The sequence below is a fragment of the Habropoda laboriosa genome, unplaced genomic scaffold, assembly GCF_001263275.1.
Source record: "Habropoda laboriosa isolate 0110345459 unplaced genomic scaffold, ASM126327v1 scaffold9, whole genome shotgun sequence".
NCBI classification, from domain to species: domain Eukaryota; kingdom Metazoa; phylum Arthropoda; class Insecta; order Hymenoptera; family Apidae; genus Habropoda; species Habropoda laboriosa.
The window spans coordinates 2,465,339-2,480,895 of NW_017100191.1; the positions used below are offsets into that span (position 1 = coordinate 2,465,339).

The 15,557-nt window shown below is 38.5% G+C and overlaps 2 protein-coding genes across 2 annotated transcripts in view; one reads left to right on the forward strand and one right to left on the reverse strand.

Moving 5' to 3' along the window:
• Positions 1-151: 151 nt before the first annotated feature.
• LOC108580320 (Golgi integral membrane protein 4-like) lies at positions 152-12,480 on the reverse strand. Its single transcript, XM_017944045.1, has 7 exons — positions 12,234-12,480; positions 4,924-5,106; positions 4,363-4,802; positions 4,143-4,280; positions 539-966; positions 253-377; positions 152-174 (listed from the first exon to the last, which is right to left on the reverse strand). The coding sequence occupies exons 2-7, from the start codon at positions 5,102-5,104 to the stop codon at positions 152-154; spliced, it is 1,335 nt and encodes a 444-aa protein (XP_017799534.1). The 5' UTR covers positions 5,105-5,106; positions 12,234-12,480.
• Positions 12,481-13,393: 913 nt separating this feature from the next.
• The window catches only part of LOC108570112, a 93,776-nt gene continuing 91,612 nt past the window's right edge, over positions 13,394-15,557 (forward strand). The window contains exon 1 of the mRNA XM_017931906.1: positions 13,394-13,805. The gene's annotated coding sequence lies outside the window, so the exon portion shown is untranslated. The remainder of the gene's footprint in view (positions 13,806-15,557) is intronic.

The following is a 15,557-nucleotide window of genomic DNA, read 5'->3' on the forward strand; positions in this document are numbered from 1 at the left end:
GTAATCGCAAGGTAAAGAGTTAAACCGAAGAACAGTGAACGGATTTTTGCTTGAATAAGGCTCACACTTATTCGTCCAAATTCTTCAATCTTCCAGTATATATTACCTTCTCTAGAAACAACTCTCTCTTCTCTAACTTAAGATTGTGAGGTTAGTCTATCTGATCATCCTCATCTGAAAAACATCAATGAAAAATTAAAAAAAACATTAAAAGCCACTTAACCAATGAATCTGTGTCATTGATTCAACTACCTTCCACATCTTCACCTTCAACCAACTGCAAATCACTGTTCTTCTGTTGAGGATCCTTGTCATATTCAACTCCATCATAGTGATCATCACCAGCATCAGCATTTCGCTCAGCTCCAACATCCAAACTGTCAAAACCAATGAAACAAAACTTTTAACTCTGAATAACTTCCAGCCATCCAACTCTGAATAAAGAAGTCCAATATAACTAATAAAACAGAATTATAAATAACTAAAACAACAAATAAAACAAATAAATAGAAATGGAAATTATTTAGTGAAATCATACCCAGGAAGCCTGATGTGGTTCAACTCTTCCCCAATTTCCTGTACACCAGGACCAACATTGAACCAACCATTTCCTCCTCTTCTGTCTGGGAGTTGATCCTCAACCCTTCTGGCTGGAATGGCCGGAAGTGGAAGGTCCAAGTTTTCATTTTCAATCTCCTGCTCCTTACTGTCCACGCTGTTTCTTTGTTTGGGCTCTTCCTTCTTCTTGGCCACTTCGTTCTGTTTCTCCTCGCGATTCTCCAGCTTCTGGTCGATCATCACCGGAATTGGCAGCACACCAACCGGAAGTTTAACCTTCGAGGCCGGTTTCGCGACAGCAAGCGCTTTGTCGACGGCCGTTGACGCTGGATTACCACTGCTTGCAGGTGTTGAAGTCTCCAACTTCAAGGCTGGGATCGATTTCATTGAACTGGTCGCCACTGTGCTCTGAAAAATTAATTTTGCAATTTTGTTTTCGTGCTTCGTCTAATTTTTTTTAGAAACATTTTAATATTTTTGAAACAATACATATTTTTGGAGTGACGTTAGTTCTCATGGAATTGAAGTAATTATTAATGATAATTAAAATAATTTATTTATTAATTTAAATGTACGCTAAGAACTTAAGTCTAACTTCTAATTTTTTCCTGCATATATGCTGTCTTCTAAGTACCACCTATTTATACATTCTAAGATAAAATAAATGGAAAACTTCAAACAATAGTTAATTTTGAATTTTTTCATAAATCATAGGACGTGGCACGTTTTAATACACAAAATTAACTTACCTTTCGAGACTTTTTCACAGAGGATGATTCTTTATGTTTTTTCATTCGATATTATGAAAGCGTGTATTTAAAAAAAAAAAAAATATTGCTCAAAGCATGCTTTTGTTTAGGAAAAGTCCACCTCGTAAAGGAGAAATTTAGAACCTTCATTAGTTGTTTACTTCAACATTGGTCTTTTAGTCACGTAACAAAAATTTCAACAATTTTGATACTTATAATTGCTGTACAAAAATTTTGATCGTAGTTCTAAAAAAAGTTACTGTGAAGCATCGATGAACGTATGCACGTTCCGTGTCTGAAGCGGTACGTTCCGTGTCCGAAGCGGTACGTTCCGTCTTGAACTTACATGAGCTTACGTCTTTCGTTCGTCGTTAACGTCCGTCGATCGTCGTTAGCAATGAAGCAATTTTTAAAGTTCAACTAAAAAAAGCTGAAGCGTGAAGTATCCATTAATTCTATGGTCTAATTAGGAGCATTAAAACGGGAATAGATTTATGGAAAAAGTGAAAGCAAATTAATAAAAACAATTTTAATCTGTTGATCTTAAAAGGTCCATCATTTTCACTGTTTTTAATTGGTCCACTACTTGATTAAAAGAGGATCTATTAAAATTCAAATAAATTTATAAAAAATTTAAAGTTAAGTTAATTTTCGATTTTACGATTTTTCTTTTTTATTTTCTTAAGGAAATAAGAATGTATAAAATTCACAGCAAATTAGCAACAAGGAAGCAGATCAGTTTAGTTAGGTTTGTGCAGGGGTGCCAGAAAAAATGCAAGCAGATTAAAATAATAACAATTTATTAATGCATCGATTAACACGGACATACAGGCACATTCAATAGCTTGCAAGCTACAAGTACATGACTCGTTTCTTCTTTGATCATTCAGGAGAAGTGACACGCGAAATTGTTCACCTTTCCTTTGCATCAGACTGTCCATTTAATTAAACTGATCCACAAAACAAATTGCACAATCATACTTTGAGTACAGTAGTGATAGCCTAATGTGTACCATTTTACAGATACAAATTGCTAGGTTACAAATACAAATTAAAAAAAAAAGGTAGAAAAAGAAAAAGAATAGACATTTACACAATTACTAAAACATTCTTATATCAGAAGGGGTCAGACGTTTGTTCTTTTGTTACACAAAATGTCTAAGATATTGCACTGGGAACACCTTTGCTAAAAGCTTATATAAAAGTAAATATTAATACCTAATACACCTCCAGCCATTAAAAGAATATAAGTAGAATAGGGTTAGTGGATCTCTTCACATTGCTAGATCAATATATGTATAATCTTACGGTTTTCCAAGTTCAAGATAGAAAAGTACAGTTCCTTTTTAATATTACATACACACAATTTCATTTTCCAGCACACATGAAATAATCATATGCACTAACTTAGAAGCACTGCATGTGTCTTCTTCATTTGTTCATTTTTTTTACAGTAAATCAGACGTATGTATTAATTATAAATTAATAAAGAAAAAAAGTGGACAAAGTTACAGAGTAATCTTCACAAAACTATCAATTAGCAATTAGCTTATCACGTCATGCAACGAATTTCTCATATTCCCCATGTTTTATCACATTTTACTATACAACCTTTCTTTCAGTCACTTCAACACTGGATCTCACAAATTTCAAACCCTCATTGTACCGCTCCAATTTACAATGATTCTCTAAATATACAAAGAGAAAGTGGTTCTATGGATCACCTTTAAGTTGTTCAAATCAATTAGAATAGTCATCTATCTACAGCACCCAGTACAAACCATGCAAGTAACGTGCATGTGTATATATTACCAGTACAAGATCACACTGAAAGAGACTGTTTCCTTGGCGATCAAAGGCACTTCTTTTGAATCCCTCTAAGCTAGGATAGTAAATTTCCCTGTCTATCTTAACACGTGACCGTTACCTTAAATTAAAATGTTCTCTCTAATTGTTTCATACATTGGAGAACATTACATTGTAGTGTACGATAGAACAAAAATGCCAAACGACCAATCATTCGTAGAATGGAAGAATGCATTCAAACCTTACACCCTCTGTTCTTTTTTCAAAACGCCTTGAGCAATTTTGTTTCAACGGAAATCACAACCAGAACCTGAGTTAAGGTGCATACAATCATTAAAAAAATTAGCTGCAAATTTTAAAGGTTTCCACATAGGAATAGACACATCTTCCAAGGACAATAGTTGCAGAGTGCTATCAACATAATTAGTACTCCCAATAGAAAAGTATCTAAAGAGACGTTACAAGACTCATAATCTGATTTAGAATGCCATCCATATTGTTCTGGGCCCCCTTCAGTCTCTCCTCCACCTTCTCAGAGACCTTTTGGCTGGTCACAGTCTCGACTTTCTCGTCATTTTGCTTTAGCAATGATAAGGGAGTAGAGGACTCCTTACTTCCTGGCCCGTCCGTGGCACGTTTTTTATCATAATTGACCTTTTCTTTTTCCACCTCAAGCACCATATTATTCTGATTAGGGGGTGGAATCACTTGTTTCAGTTGTTCTTCTTCGAGATTCTCGTCTCTTTCAACAGCCTTTCCGTTCTCAACCTGGGTATTATTAGCCACTGACTGCTCCTTCTCTTTCTTCTGGCGTGCCTCTTGCAAGTCATAAGGCAACGGTAACACTTCACCCTCCTTCACTTCATTGGGGCCAACTGGGACGATGTTTCCATTCTTCTGGGCGAATCGAACGTTGTTCATCTCGTTCGCCCGTTGCTCGTTCGACTGCAAAGGGTCTTCGATCGTCTGCTGAGCTTGGGGCTCGTGCAGGGGCTGCGGGCTTTTAACGTCGTTCGTCGGTGGACTTACCTGTGGTTGCTGATATGATGGGCCAACAGGTTGTACTTCCTGTCCTGGCTCTCCTGGTTTCATTTGTGCCTCCACTGGCTGTGCAGGCAAAGGATTGGGTATGCTTGGCCCAGGGGAAGTAGCTTTGCATGCAGTTTTCTGGTGAAAGGGCAAACATCAGGAATTACTGATCAAACTTCAAAACTTGAATGAACAAATTCTACTTAAAAAAAAATCATACCTTCGTCTCTTCTAGTTCACGTTTCAATTGAATCACCTCCTTTCTGAGATGTTGGATGGTGCTGTCAGTGTTGCCATTGGCCTTCAACAGCTCAGCGTACTTTTTCTCTAGTTGGGTCTTCTGTGTATCCTGCTGCAGGAATTCATTCTTCAGATGCTCAAAAGCCTCTTTGTCCACCCTTGCCTGCTTGATACGACTGCGAAATTCCTTGAGCGTTGCTTCTAACTTGTTGGTGTCCTCCATTACTTGGGTCTCGCGCTTCTTGCACTCCTCTTGCAGATCCTGGTGCCTGGTCAGCAGTATTTTGTGCGTCTGCTGAAGGGAATTAAACCTCTGATTCGCTTCTACAGTGTCCTTGTTTCTGAGAAGCTTCTCCCTGGTGTTGGAGATCTTCTCCTCAGCCAAGGACTTTTCCAATCTCACTTTGTACTCAAATATCACTGGGAATTAACAGAGATAACTTTTCGGTGTATCTATGCGATAGTAATTTTATTCTATAATTCATGGATATGGCTTCTTTCCATGATCAAATTGATTTCGTGTTTTCAAAAGACTATATACCTTGCAGTTGAGCAGCTAGGGCCTCTTGTTGATGAGCACATTGCACGTGAAGTTCCCGGAGCCTGGCCATCTCTGAGGAGGCGGCGCGGTAGAGGATCACTAGGAGAACAACCACCACCCCGCAACCCCCGTACACGGCCAGGCGGCCACCCCGGCCCCTGCCAAGTCGGGAACCACTCATATCTGCAAACAAAACAGTGTCGTTGAATTATTTAAAATTTTGACTACCTTTACTTTTTTCAAAAAATAACCAGCGAATTACTAACAAATTACTGATTACTAATGATGTGTTGGCAACTGGAAATGCATGGAATCCTTTTATTCGCACATAAAAGTGAAACCGAGGAATAAGGTCAAGGGGTGAGACAGACTTGAGCATGAGAACAATTTGTGCTATCACTGATCACGGTGAGACGATAAACGCGAGTGAAAGTCGACTATAAGAGCTCGTGACATCCTGTTGCATAATACACAATTCTTCTCGGCGGAAGAAATATTGAAACCATCATCGAAATTTCGTGGATTACAGTTTCGGAAGATGGCCGATGTTAAATTTAACGAGTTATGACTAAGGTCGCGGAATTCATAATGATCATGAAGCTCAAGTGAATGACGCCTTGTCCTAATTACGCGTATATTTTCTCCTCGAACCTCTTGCTTGGCAACCACTTTGAATCTTTTCCATTTTGAGTAACATAATTTAGCATAAGTTCAAAAGAGAGGTTAAGAATATGTAGTGGGACTTGTATACCCTCCATTTTTACTTGTGAACAACTTACTTCATAAAAATAACTTCAATGCAAGAGTAATTAGTTTTATTTTTTTTTATAATAAAAATTCGGAGATTCAAAGTTGATAAGGTGAAAAAATTGAGCCTTTTTGAGGCTGTTACAATTCTAAAAATTAGTTCGTTACAAGTTGCACGATTATGATTCGAGTTGGATTATCGTAATCTTCCTTATCAACCGACGGAAAATAATGTAATTTCCAAGGAACACATGTTGGCAGACAAGCATTAATTTAAACGTTAAGCGCGTGCACGTGTTTGCAAAGCAAAGGGCGGCCGTTCGCGTGACACGCTTTCATTTCCTAGATCTCAAAGAAACCAAAGGGAAACACTATAGTACAGCAGGGGTACACCTCGGCCATTTGTCTTCCCCACTTTTTAATCTCTCTTAATTATATCTCTTGTCCCCTCGTAACACCGCAAGATACACAGCCACCGATACGTGGAAAATCGTAATTGCACGTTCGCTTGTTCCACTGTATTGTACACCATGAATTAAAATGCTGTACAACATATTACCACAGTATGTAACCCTTAACTACAGACATCTGCTTTTAAGTCGTTACCACAGACGCGCAGACTCTCAGATTACTTTTTCAACCTCCCAGACAGCCGTTTTATTTACTAAATTATTGTGTTATAAAAATAAATCTAACATATAACTATTTTATTTAATGACATATTTAATATTTCGTTTGTTAAGGTTATTTGCAATATTTCATATTTTATGTTTATAAGGTTATATAAAAAAGTAGGAATCTTCTTTTTCTTCCTTTATGAAAAGTATGTACCCATTATCAATTGAAAGTGTATACTGAAATGTTAAAGCTTCCAAAATTCTTTACTAGATTGTGATAGTGAAATAAAAATTCAGATTCGTCTCTTCACAAACTGTTACAAGTAACCGCGATTTCAATTATACGCAGAATTTTTTCTTGAAAAATTTCGACGTTCATTTCGAATCAATTTACATATTTAGCATACATTTACAATTTTCTTTATCGTGGCGAATAAGAGAGGTGAGCAAGAGCGAGCGCGAATTCGTTCGCGTGCACTAATTCTTCACAATATTGCCGTTGCATACAAGAAGCAGTGGCACCGAATTCAAATAGATAACGAACAACCGAACTTGGGAAAAAAATCAGAGGACCAATGTGTCGCTGTGAGCTAGAAGGAGCTACATTTAAGTAACTGCATAATACATGCGCGCGCGCGTGTGTGTGTGTAAATATATGCACATGTATTAGAAGAATATAAATACTCCCCAGTTTTTTGTGAAGACAGGGAAAGGGGAGGGGGTGGTTCCCAACTACGCGGACAGTCGGTGTTCCTAACCCCCGCGTTGTTCGTGGGAGCACTGCACTTTAAGGTTAGGTGTATTAGCTATAAATTCTTCCGAAATACTGTTTACTTAAAATTCTGAATTTTCTTCATAGAAATGCACCTACTATCTAGATAAAGTATTTTTCTTTATTAATTATTCAATGTTTTAAATTTGTAATCGATGAAAAGAAATCCATGATAAATCGTAATGATTTCGTCTCGAATTCAACCAGCCCAGAGAATATTTTTCTATATTATTCGCATCCCCCACTCTTAGTTATTTTATTCTGGAAACTAGATACACCGTATTACCTGCGGTTAAGTGGTTACGCCGTGGATACGGTGTGTAAGATGGATAGATTACAAGGACAAACGAACTGATCGACCTTAAGATCCATTCACACGATGAAATGATTTATTTCCACGTAACCATGAAAGTACTAATAATTTCTGAAACGACTTTATACTGATAGCGCGAGCTTTTACTGCATGAAGTGACTGTAACGTGAGAGTCAATTATTATATGATGACTATAAAATAAATGACCATTGACTATAGGTTTATGGTACGTGACAACTATGTCTCTATGAAGTGTGTAACTTGTAAATCTTTGCGAATAGGAGATTAATATTTCGAACATTTTCTCAAACGACAGTGAACAATAAACATTAGAGTATTCGAAATAAACGCGATTGAAAGGATGAAACTGTTTCTTCTTTACCTGTGATCTTGATTGACACTGAGTGACTATAGTCACTGAATTCGTCTGAGTGTGAACTAGATTTAAATTTACTGAAAAATATACAGTTCTATTTAAAAAAAAAAAGCAATAACTTTGAAATGCCCTTGACATCTTCGTGCACAAGAAATTAAATTGCACCGAAAAGTGTACCTCTTAAAATGCTTCAATTCTTCCAAACGGCATTTTTCATATCATCAATATTTCTGATAATATACAATTATTAAGTCTTATGTGTCTCACCCTGTATATTCAACACACGGCTGTTACAAGATGGCTGAAAACTGACTGAAAACGACTATACACATAACCTAACAAATTGTAACAGATCGATCATTAAATCATCGAACGATTTTGCTAATATATTGTAAGTGGCGATTTTTTAACGAAATGAGCGTTTAAACAAAATACAATGTGGAGCTATTAATCGTTTTAATAAATCGCGCGTGTCAGTTTCCTAGGTTATTCAATTACTAATAACAGCACGTTAAATTGGCCGATTAATATTCCACGGTACGAAACCAAATTTAATAATTCAGCCCGCGGCCGTGGTTAGATTTCCCAGCGTTCTGTTTAATGCAGTGCGTAAATCCATTCCGGTTTTCATAAATTTGTGGTAGCACAAAAATTGATACCTTTATGGGGGGGGGAGTATGACTAATTTAATGTAGTCCCGGAACGAAATAACAAAACGCGCTGCACCATTTAGCTCACAAGCTCGAGATAAACGCGAAATGCAATGAAACCATTTATCAGATAACTGTACGTTATTCGTGTGAAAAATTAGTCCAATCCATGTGAATTTCAGGTTAAATTACGCTTAAATATGCATTAATTGGTAAAACTACTTTTCCAGAATGCGTACGCGTCTTAAAGGCGTATTCTCGTTTCGACCTTCGATTATTCAAGATTGAAGCTGAGCCAGAAAAATCGACTGTAAAGACATCTGTCACTACAAGGAAAGTGCAAATAAAATGACGACGACGTAATGATCCGCTGAACCCGGTAAAATCGACGATTTCCTATCATCAATCTCGTCACTTTCTCTCGTTTAAACAGAAAGACTGAAATACTTCTCTCTAACGCGATTTATTTGTCTACTGTTCAATCGCTTCCCACTATACAGTGCTCCCTCCAAAAACGCGGGGGTTAGGAACGCCGACTGACCGTGTAATTGCACCCCCACCCCCCTTCGTAAAAAAAACTGAAAAACATTTGTATTCTTGTAATGTATGTGCATATATTTCCACACATGCATGCTCATATTATGTAATTACATACTTAAATGTAGCTCCTAGCTCGTAACGACACATTGGTCGTTTGATTTTTCTTCCAAGTTCGGCTGTTCGTTATGTATTTGAATTCAGTGTCACTGATTCTTGTATGCAGCAGCAATTTATGAGAAATTAGTTCATGCGAACGAATTTGCGTTCGCTCTTTCTCACCTTTTTTATTCGCCATGATAAACAAAATTGTAAATGTATGCCAAATGTGTAAATTGATTAGAAATGAACGTCGAAATTTTTCAAGAAAAAAAAAAGAAACGCATATAAGTGAAACCGCGTTGTTCGAGGGAGCACTAATTACTAGTCAATAAAACAATGTAATTATTGATACAAAGGTACCTATTAAACGCTACTATATTGCACTCCATCGTTACCCGTTTCCCTGTATTATTAATAAATCAATCGCACCAATGCCTAATACATTTGGACGCCTATACGGAATCTATCGTGGAAACCGTGGGTATTAATGCACGTTCCAAGAATTTATGTAGCTTCTCTCGAGATAAATTGTGTATTAAACATGGCGAACAAGGTCTGCGATTCTTCTCAGTGAAAGCTGAAGGCTGTCGTTCGTGATTGTAAGTGCATAGGAAACACAACGGGCAAAAAAAAATCTCGAATGTCCTCCTCGAAAATATTTTTCTAAAAAACACTCTTTACAAAACCTTAAATTCTCCTAGGAACTTTATATAGTCATCTAGGGATGATTTGTTCCAATGTTTATGTACATAACCTAGAATTAAAAAATCATTTATTCCCCCGCGCTATACGCGCCCATAACCTATACAAAACAAACACGAACTTTTGATCGACGGTGTACAAGTATAGGGTAACGCGAGCAGAGGCAAATGTCTGAAATTAGACACCGGTAATTACGATAGGCTGTTTTTATCGCTGCACTTCGGCCGGTTCTGCGTGAACGGAAATTACATCCGGCTTGCATTGCTCATCCGCGACTCGTTCGTCCTTGCTGACCACGCGAATTATCAAGAATGTTTGTCTAGAAAGACGATACCCTGTGTACGTGTATATTTATGTGAAGAAAAAATGTACGAGGGATAGAGTGTAAGCTATCTAGCGGCTGAATTCGAGTTCACTGACACTTTCGAGCACGCGCGATAGATCCTGCTTTCGAGCGTGCATATGTGTATGTCACGGGACCCGTCCCTGTGTCTGAAATTATTTTAACAGCATTAGATTTGAGGGAAGGGATATTTTCCAACATTTTATTAAGCATTGTTAACGTTATGCGAATATATTTAAACGTGACAGGTAGATAGCAATTAATTTAAAAATGATTTATTTTATGTACCCGAAGACGCACTATACCCTCATGGTCTAAGTGTAGTTTTAGCAGTATTCATAAAATATACAGACGCGATATAGGCGTCCTGTAAAAATTGTAAACGGGATAATTTTATCGTCAATTCGATAGAGTCCCCAGAAGGCCACCGTGAAACCGGTTTATAGTGAACAGCATGATGTAGGACCATAAACGCAGCCTTTTTGAAGATCCTCCTCGATGCTCGTTGAAAATTTCACGATCAGTTAAAAAGTACTTCAATTCTGATAATTTTAAATTAAAACAATTTTCATTCTACAATGCACATTTCTTTTCATTAAAAAAAAAAAACATTAAAAATGTAATAATTTTGAGGTTAATTTACTGCGCAATGAGTTATATCATAAAAATACACGTTTTGTTTACAAACATTGACGAAAACAAGAAAAATTTATATCACAACTGGAGATATTAAAATTGACAAACTTTAAATCGAAAGTCATAAAACGAGATAACGTTACATTCGAAACATTCAAGGCGAAGTTAATATTTCATCAGATTCTATATAGAGAGCGGCTTTCGCAACCGTGGTACGCTTTCTAAGGTAGAAAAAAGTCGGTAGAGGACAGTGCCGTACCATTTAATCGAATGTATTTCTTCGCGGTTCTATTTCTTTTTTTAAAACTGCACTTTCACGTAATTCTATAGTTAAAGGGATTCGAATTATTTATGCAGAGGATTGTTACCAACCGTATAATTTTCGAGGTCGTGCATCGGAATTCAAGAGTTCGCACTTACGTATACACATATACCGCACACGTATAACCGGTTAATATTGCTATGAGCTACAAACGGTTAAAAATTGTAAAAATCGCACTGTTTCACGACTTTCGGCCTATAACTGCAATAAATCTGAAGATTTTTACATCTTTCGATGTCTGTCGCTTGTTTCTCCATCGACCGATTTCGATGAAATTTTCGGTATGTACAATATGTAATTGACATAAATCTACAAAACGTATGTTTTAAATTTTCGTTACAAGTTCAAACAAAAAAGTTGTAAACAATGACCTTTACAATTTTCTTCGCGATTCCCACAAATTGCAAGTTTTCCAAATTTTTTTTGTACATGTCATCTAGTATACTAATCCTTCTAACTTCTCAAAAAAACTCTGTCCTTTGGCCTAATTTTAAAAAAGTTATAATGTTCTGAATAGTGTCTGAATTTTTTTTGTGACCGACTGTATAAGAGCATCGTTAACCTTACTGACCAGCTGAAGATTGCATCGCGTTGTCAAACGATGCTATTTATCCTCGCATGTTCCAACGACGCTTCACTGTAACTACTAGCACCAGATAAAATCATTTTCAACTTCACTGATCGCGAATTTCGCGCCGTCGGATTATTAAAAAATTTAATCGAAGATTGACACCGTTTAAAAGTTCATTGTACGATTAGTCGTCTGGCGCGCGCAGGAAAAAGAATGAGAATACTAATGAATCAGCACGATAAACAAATATTTGCCAGTCAAATAATTTTTTTACGAAACGATCCCACACTATCTACCACGTTGAAAAAATGCTACATTATCAGTATACACAAACCACTCTATATTTAAAATGCTAATTGCTATGTAGAAAAAGTAAAAAACGATTTATATATACACAGAATACTTTTTTCACAATTTTTATTTAACGCTCTCCGACTAAATTTATATTTTGCAATCTGCTTTCTTTTCGACGATCATTAAAAGCGTGTATGATCGTCATTACATCACAGGAGGTCACTTCACGAGAAATTCACCGGTCAATCTGCTTCATCAGCACCTCGAACCTCGATTATCGAAAACACACCACATATAATATTAAACTGCATGTTGAAGCTGCTCCTACCTCATGCACAATATTATGAGCACCGTACTCTCAGCTCTCCGTCATCGCCGCGTCTTCGAGCGTTGTCCTGCAAGCAATGGCCAACAGTGTACGTTATAAGCGTCGCGACACAAGCATCCGACCAGCCAGACGTGGTTACGCGAACGCGACGTGTTCAACGTCGACAGAACCGTCCACAAGTTGAAATCGATGCCACGATCGAGGTGAACCACTACCGACAGGTTAGAAGTTGTACGAAAAACCAGTGTCTCAACGATACAGTTGGATATTCAATGCTGTTACCCCTACCACTGCCCCCTGGCCGGTACGCCATTGAAGCTGGCGACCGTTGACCAATTGCAGCTCGTCACTTCGACGTGCGACCAATACGTGAAACGTGTATTGCCAATACATGATCGAGAAATGTTTCAACTGGGCGAAAAGATTCGCAATCCCGCCATTAGCGAAAGAATTGAAAATTGCTTATCTCTTCAAATATGCAAAACGAAGGATTTTAAGGAGTATGTAAATTTCTTAGTAAATACTCTTTAATTTATGAAATATTGAATTATTTAAACGGAGTGAAATTGAGATTACGCTGAACGCGGAGATTTGCAAAGAATGGCTTGTTAAATTGATCAAAGGTAGTGATCGCGATTTCTTCTTCCGCAAATGAAAGCAAATGTGAGAGTGACCCTCTTCTTAAAACACTGTTACTAGGTCGTCGTGCATTTTTCTGGTTTGTTTCGCTTAGCACTTGCAATTATTGTTTTATTATATGTTTAATTACATCAGCCGAAAGTATTTTGTATTAACGAAAAGTAATAGTCATTTTACAATACGAAAAAGCCTTTTCCTTACACGATAAAGAGTTTGAAAAAATTTTATTTGAAAACGAATACATATTTTTTATTGCATTAAACGAACCACTTTAATGATCGTTATATACATGTAGCATATAATAATACTTCAAATTCGGACAAACATTCTACGTTTATCAACGTAATTTATTTGAAAATAAATTTTAATAAATAATGGTACATTTGAAATAAAGATGCCGTGGAACATGAGTAGTCTAGTGACTTTCACTAGCACTACAGCGTGAGTTGGCGGCAGCGTCGTCCCGCGGGGCACGGCTCGGCAAGCATCGGCCGCTCAGTCAAGAAACTCGACTGCACCGAATCACTACGAGCGAGGTTAAAATCGTACGAGCCAGGAGCGCGCTGCTCTCTCCTGCTATCGGCTCTACCTGCTCGGCAGTGGCTCTCTGCCGAATCCTGTGGTGTTTCCGGGCCGTGGGACTCACGTGCTGTGGTTCATCCCGAGTGTTCGCGGGTTAAGGGACGAGGCACGGCCGCGGAACAACGAGAATCCCGTCAATTTCCTCGTTTCCCAGCACAGACGCGCGCCGCTCCTGGACTCATTCGCGGACCGTCGCGTTACCTCGCCGAAAACGGACAGCCTGGTGATAGTGATGAGTGTTTCCCTGCTTGTGCTTGACGTCGTGGCCGTTGCTCGGAGCTTACGTGACTGTGACCGTGACTCCAGTGCCGCCGTAATGTGCTTCATGAGCTCGGCTACCGTGGAGATGCTGTAAGTACATACAATTCCTTTTACCCATCTTGTTGCCCGCGAAATCATGGCTTTGTATGCTTGATACCTTTGCATGAATGTTTATATACCGCAGATGGTACGAAGGTTGGTCCGGAAATGAATCGAAATCGCGATTCCAAAGCGCCTGTTATCGTTCCGATTTATACAACGTTCACTGTAAACAGTCTCGAGGACGATCGTGTGCATGTTTCTCATCAAGAAATACACGGCACGGTATCGATTTGCAGGAGAATCTACGGCAAGAATTCGTCCGCGGCCGGCGGAACGGGGCCGTTGCTCCCCGTCGCTGATAACGCGAGCACAATTGCTGCCACACGGATATTTTTTCCCTCCGTGTAGCTTTTTTTTTGCCCCCATGAAGATAACGAGCGCGTTCAGCGGGGCAGTTTTTTCGACGTGGTCGCTGCGCAATAAAAGCAGCTCGTGGCTACGCTAACATGGAGGCTCTCGACTGCCGACGGAAACATTGAAAGTTCGCGACCAGAAGGGTTTCGACGTACATATTTCCCATGTCCGCCCGTCTTTACTCGAAGCCATAGATTTCTCGACCAGTCACATTAGGCTGTATACGTGTGCACGTGCGTGTATACATATACCGCTCGTTGAAAATGAAAACCTTGCTCTCGAAATTGGTAATTCGAACATTTCTCCCGGAGCACAGAGTCTCGATTTCGAAACTCGAGATCCCCGGAAGCCCGGCGTGGAAACGTTTCTAGCCTTCACGCCTGGACGATGGAAAAGTAATTAGTCATGCGTGAAATCGTTACGACTCCCCCTGAGCTGCGATCGTCGTGGACTCGATCGAATTATTACGACGATCTACGGCTGCGATAACATCAAAGAAAATGAATATTTAAGTTATTATCAGGAAATTCCATAATCGCGTGTATGTATATATGTATGCACGTTTACGTGGTTGGTTCGAAGCTGTATTTTACAGCGTTTGGCTGGAAGTCACAATTTCACTATGAGAATCTGATACGAAGATTTTGTGAGGTTATGACATGACTGCAGCTTTGGAAATCTATGAAATTGATAGCCACTTACGTAACACGGCGTGCACATTCGTGTGAGAATCCAGAGACGATTAGACGCCATTTTTCACTAGCGTCCTTAACTCATTAAGCAAATAGGGAGTAACGGTCGTTTGTGTGTAGTAGCTGTGCGTCGCGTTTAGTGACGTGTACCGTGCAACAGATTTTCGATCCGCCATGTTTTTCTTGAAAACATCCAACTTCATAAGTCGTTTCCTCGACTGAACAAACATTAGGGTGGAAAAGGTGTATGTACGATCTTAAGAAAAATAGGTTAAAAATTGATTAAGAATTTCTTAGAATACTATACTAATATCAAATAATATTTATTCTAAAAGATATTCTTGGCAATATTTTAATCCCTCAATATTTTATATGTAATTTAATATCTTTCAAGATTACCAGGGGCGATATTTTCTCACGAAAAATCGAATTTTCGCGCCATAAGTCCGGCCATCTTTGCCGCGCTCAGGTCCCTGTAGTTTATTTAAATTTATGGGATCGTGGATATTTATGGGGCCGTTGAAGACGTTCGAAAGGCGAGACGTTTCGTTCGAAATCGACGTCGTTCATAAATTCCAGCCCTCCCACCTTCCTCCCCTCCCTCTGGAACCGATATTAGAAATCGATTCTCCGTTTGTCATGTTTCGACTTGCTGTTATTTATCTTCTAACGCAACGTAATACACCAGACGGGA

Bases quoted from the DNA above. Each gene is read 5' to 3' on its own strand.
- LOC108580320 (XM_017944045.1), bottom strand. From the start codon at position 5,104: ATGAGTGGTTCCCGACTTGGCAGGGGCCGGGGTGGCCGCCTGGCCGTG. The intron at 967-4,142 runs GTAAGTCCACCG...TTAATTTTTCAG, and splicing joins CATCATATCAGCAACCACAG to AGCACAGTGGCGACCAGTTC. The intron at 175-252 runs GTAGTTGAATCA...GATGTTTTTCAG, and splicing joins TGAAGGTGAAGATGTGGAAG to ATGAGGATGATCAGATAGAC.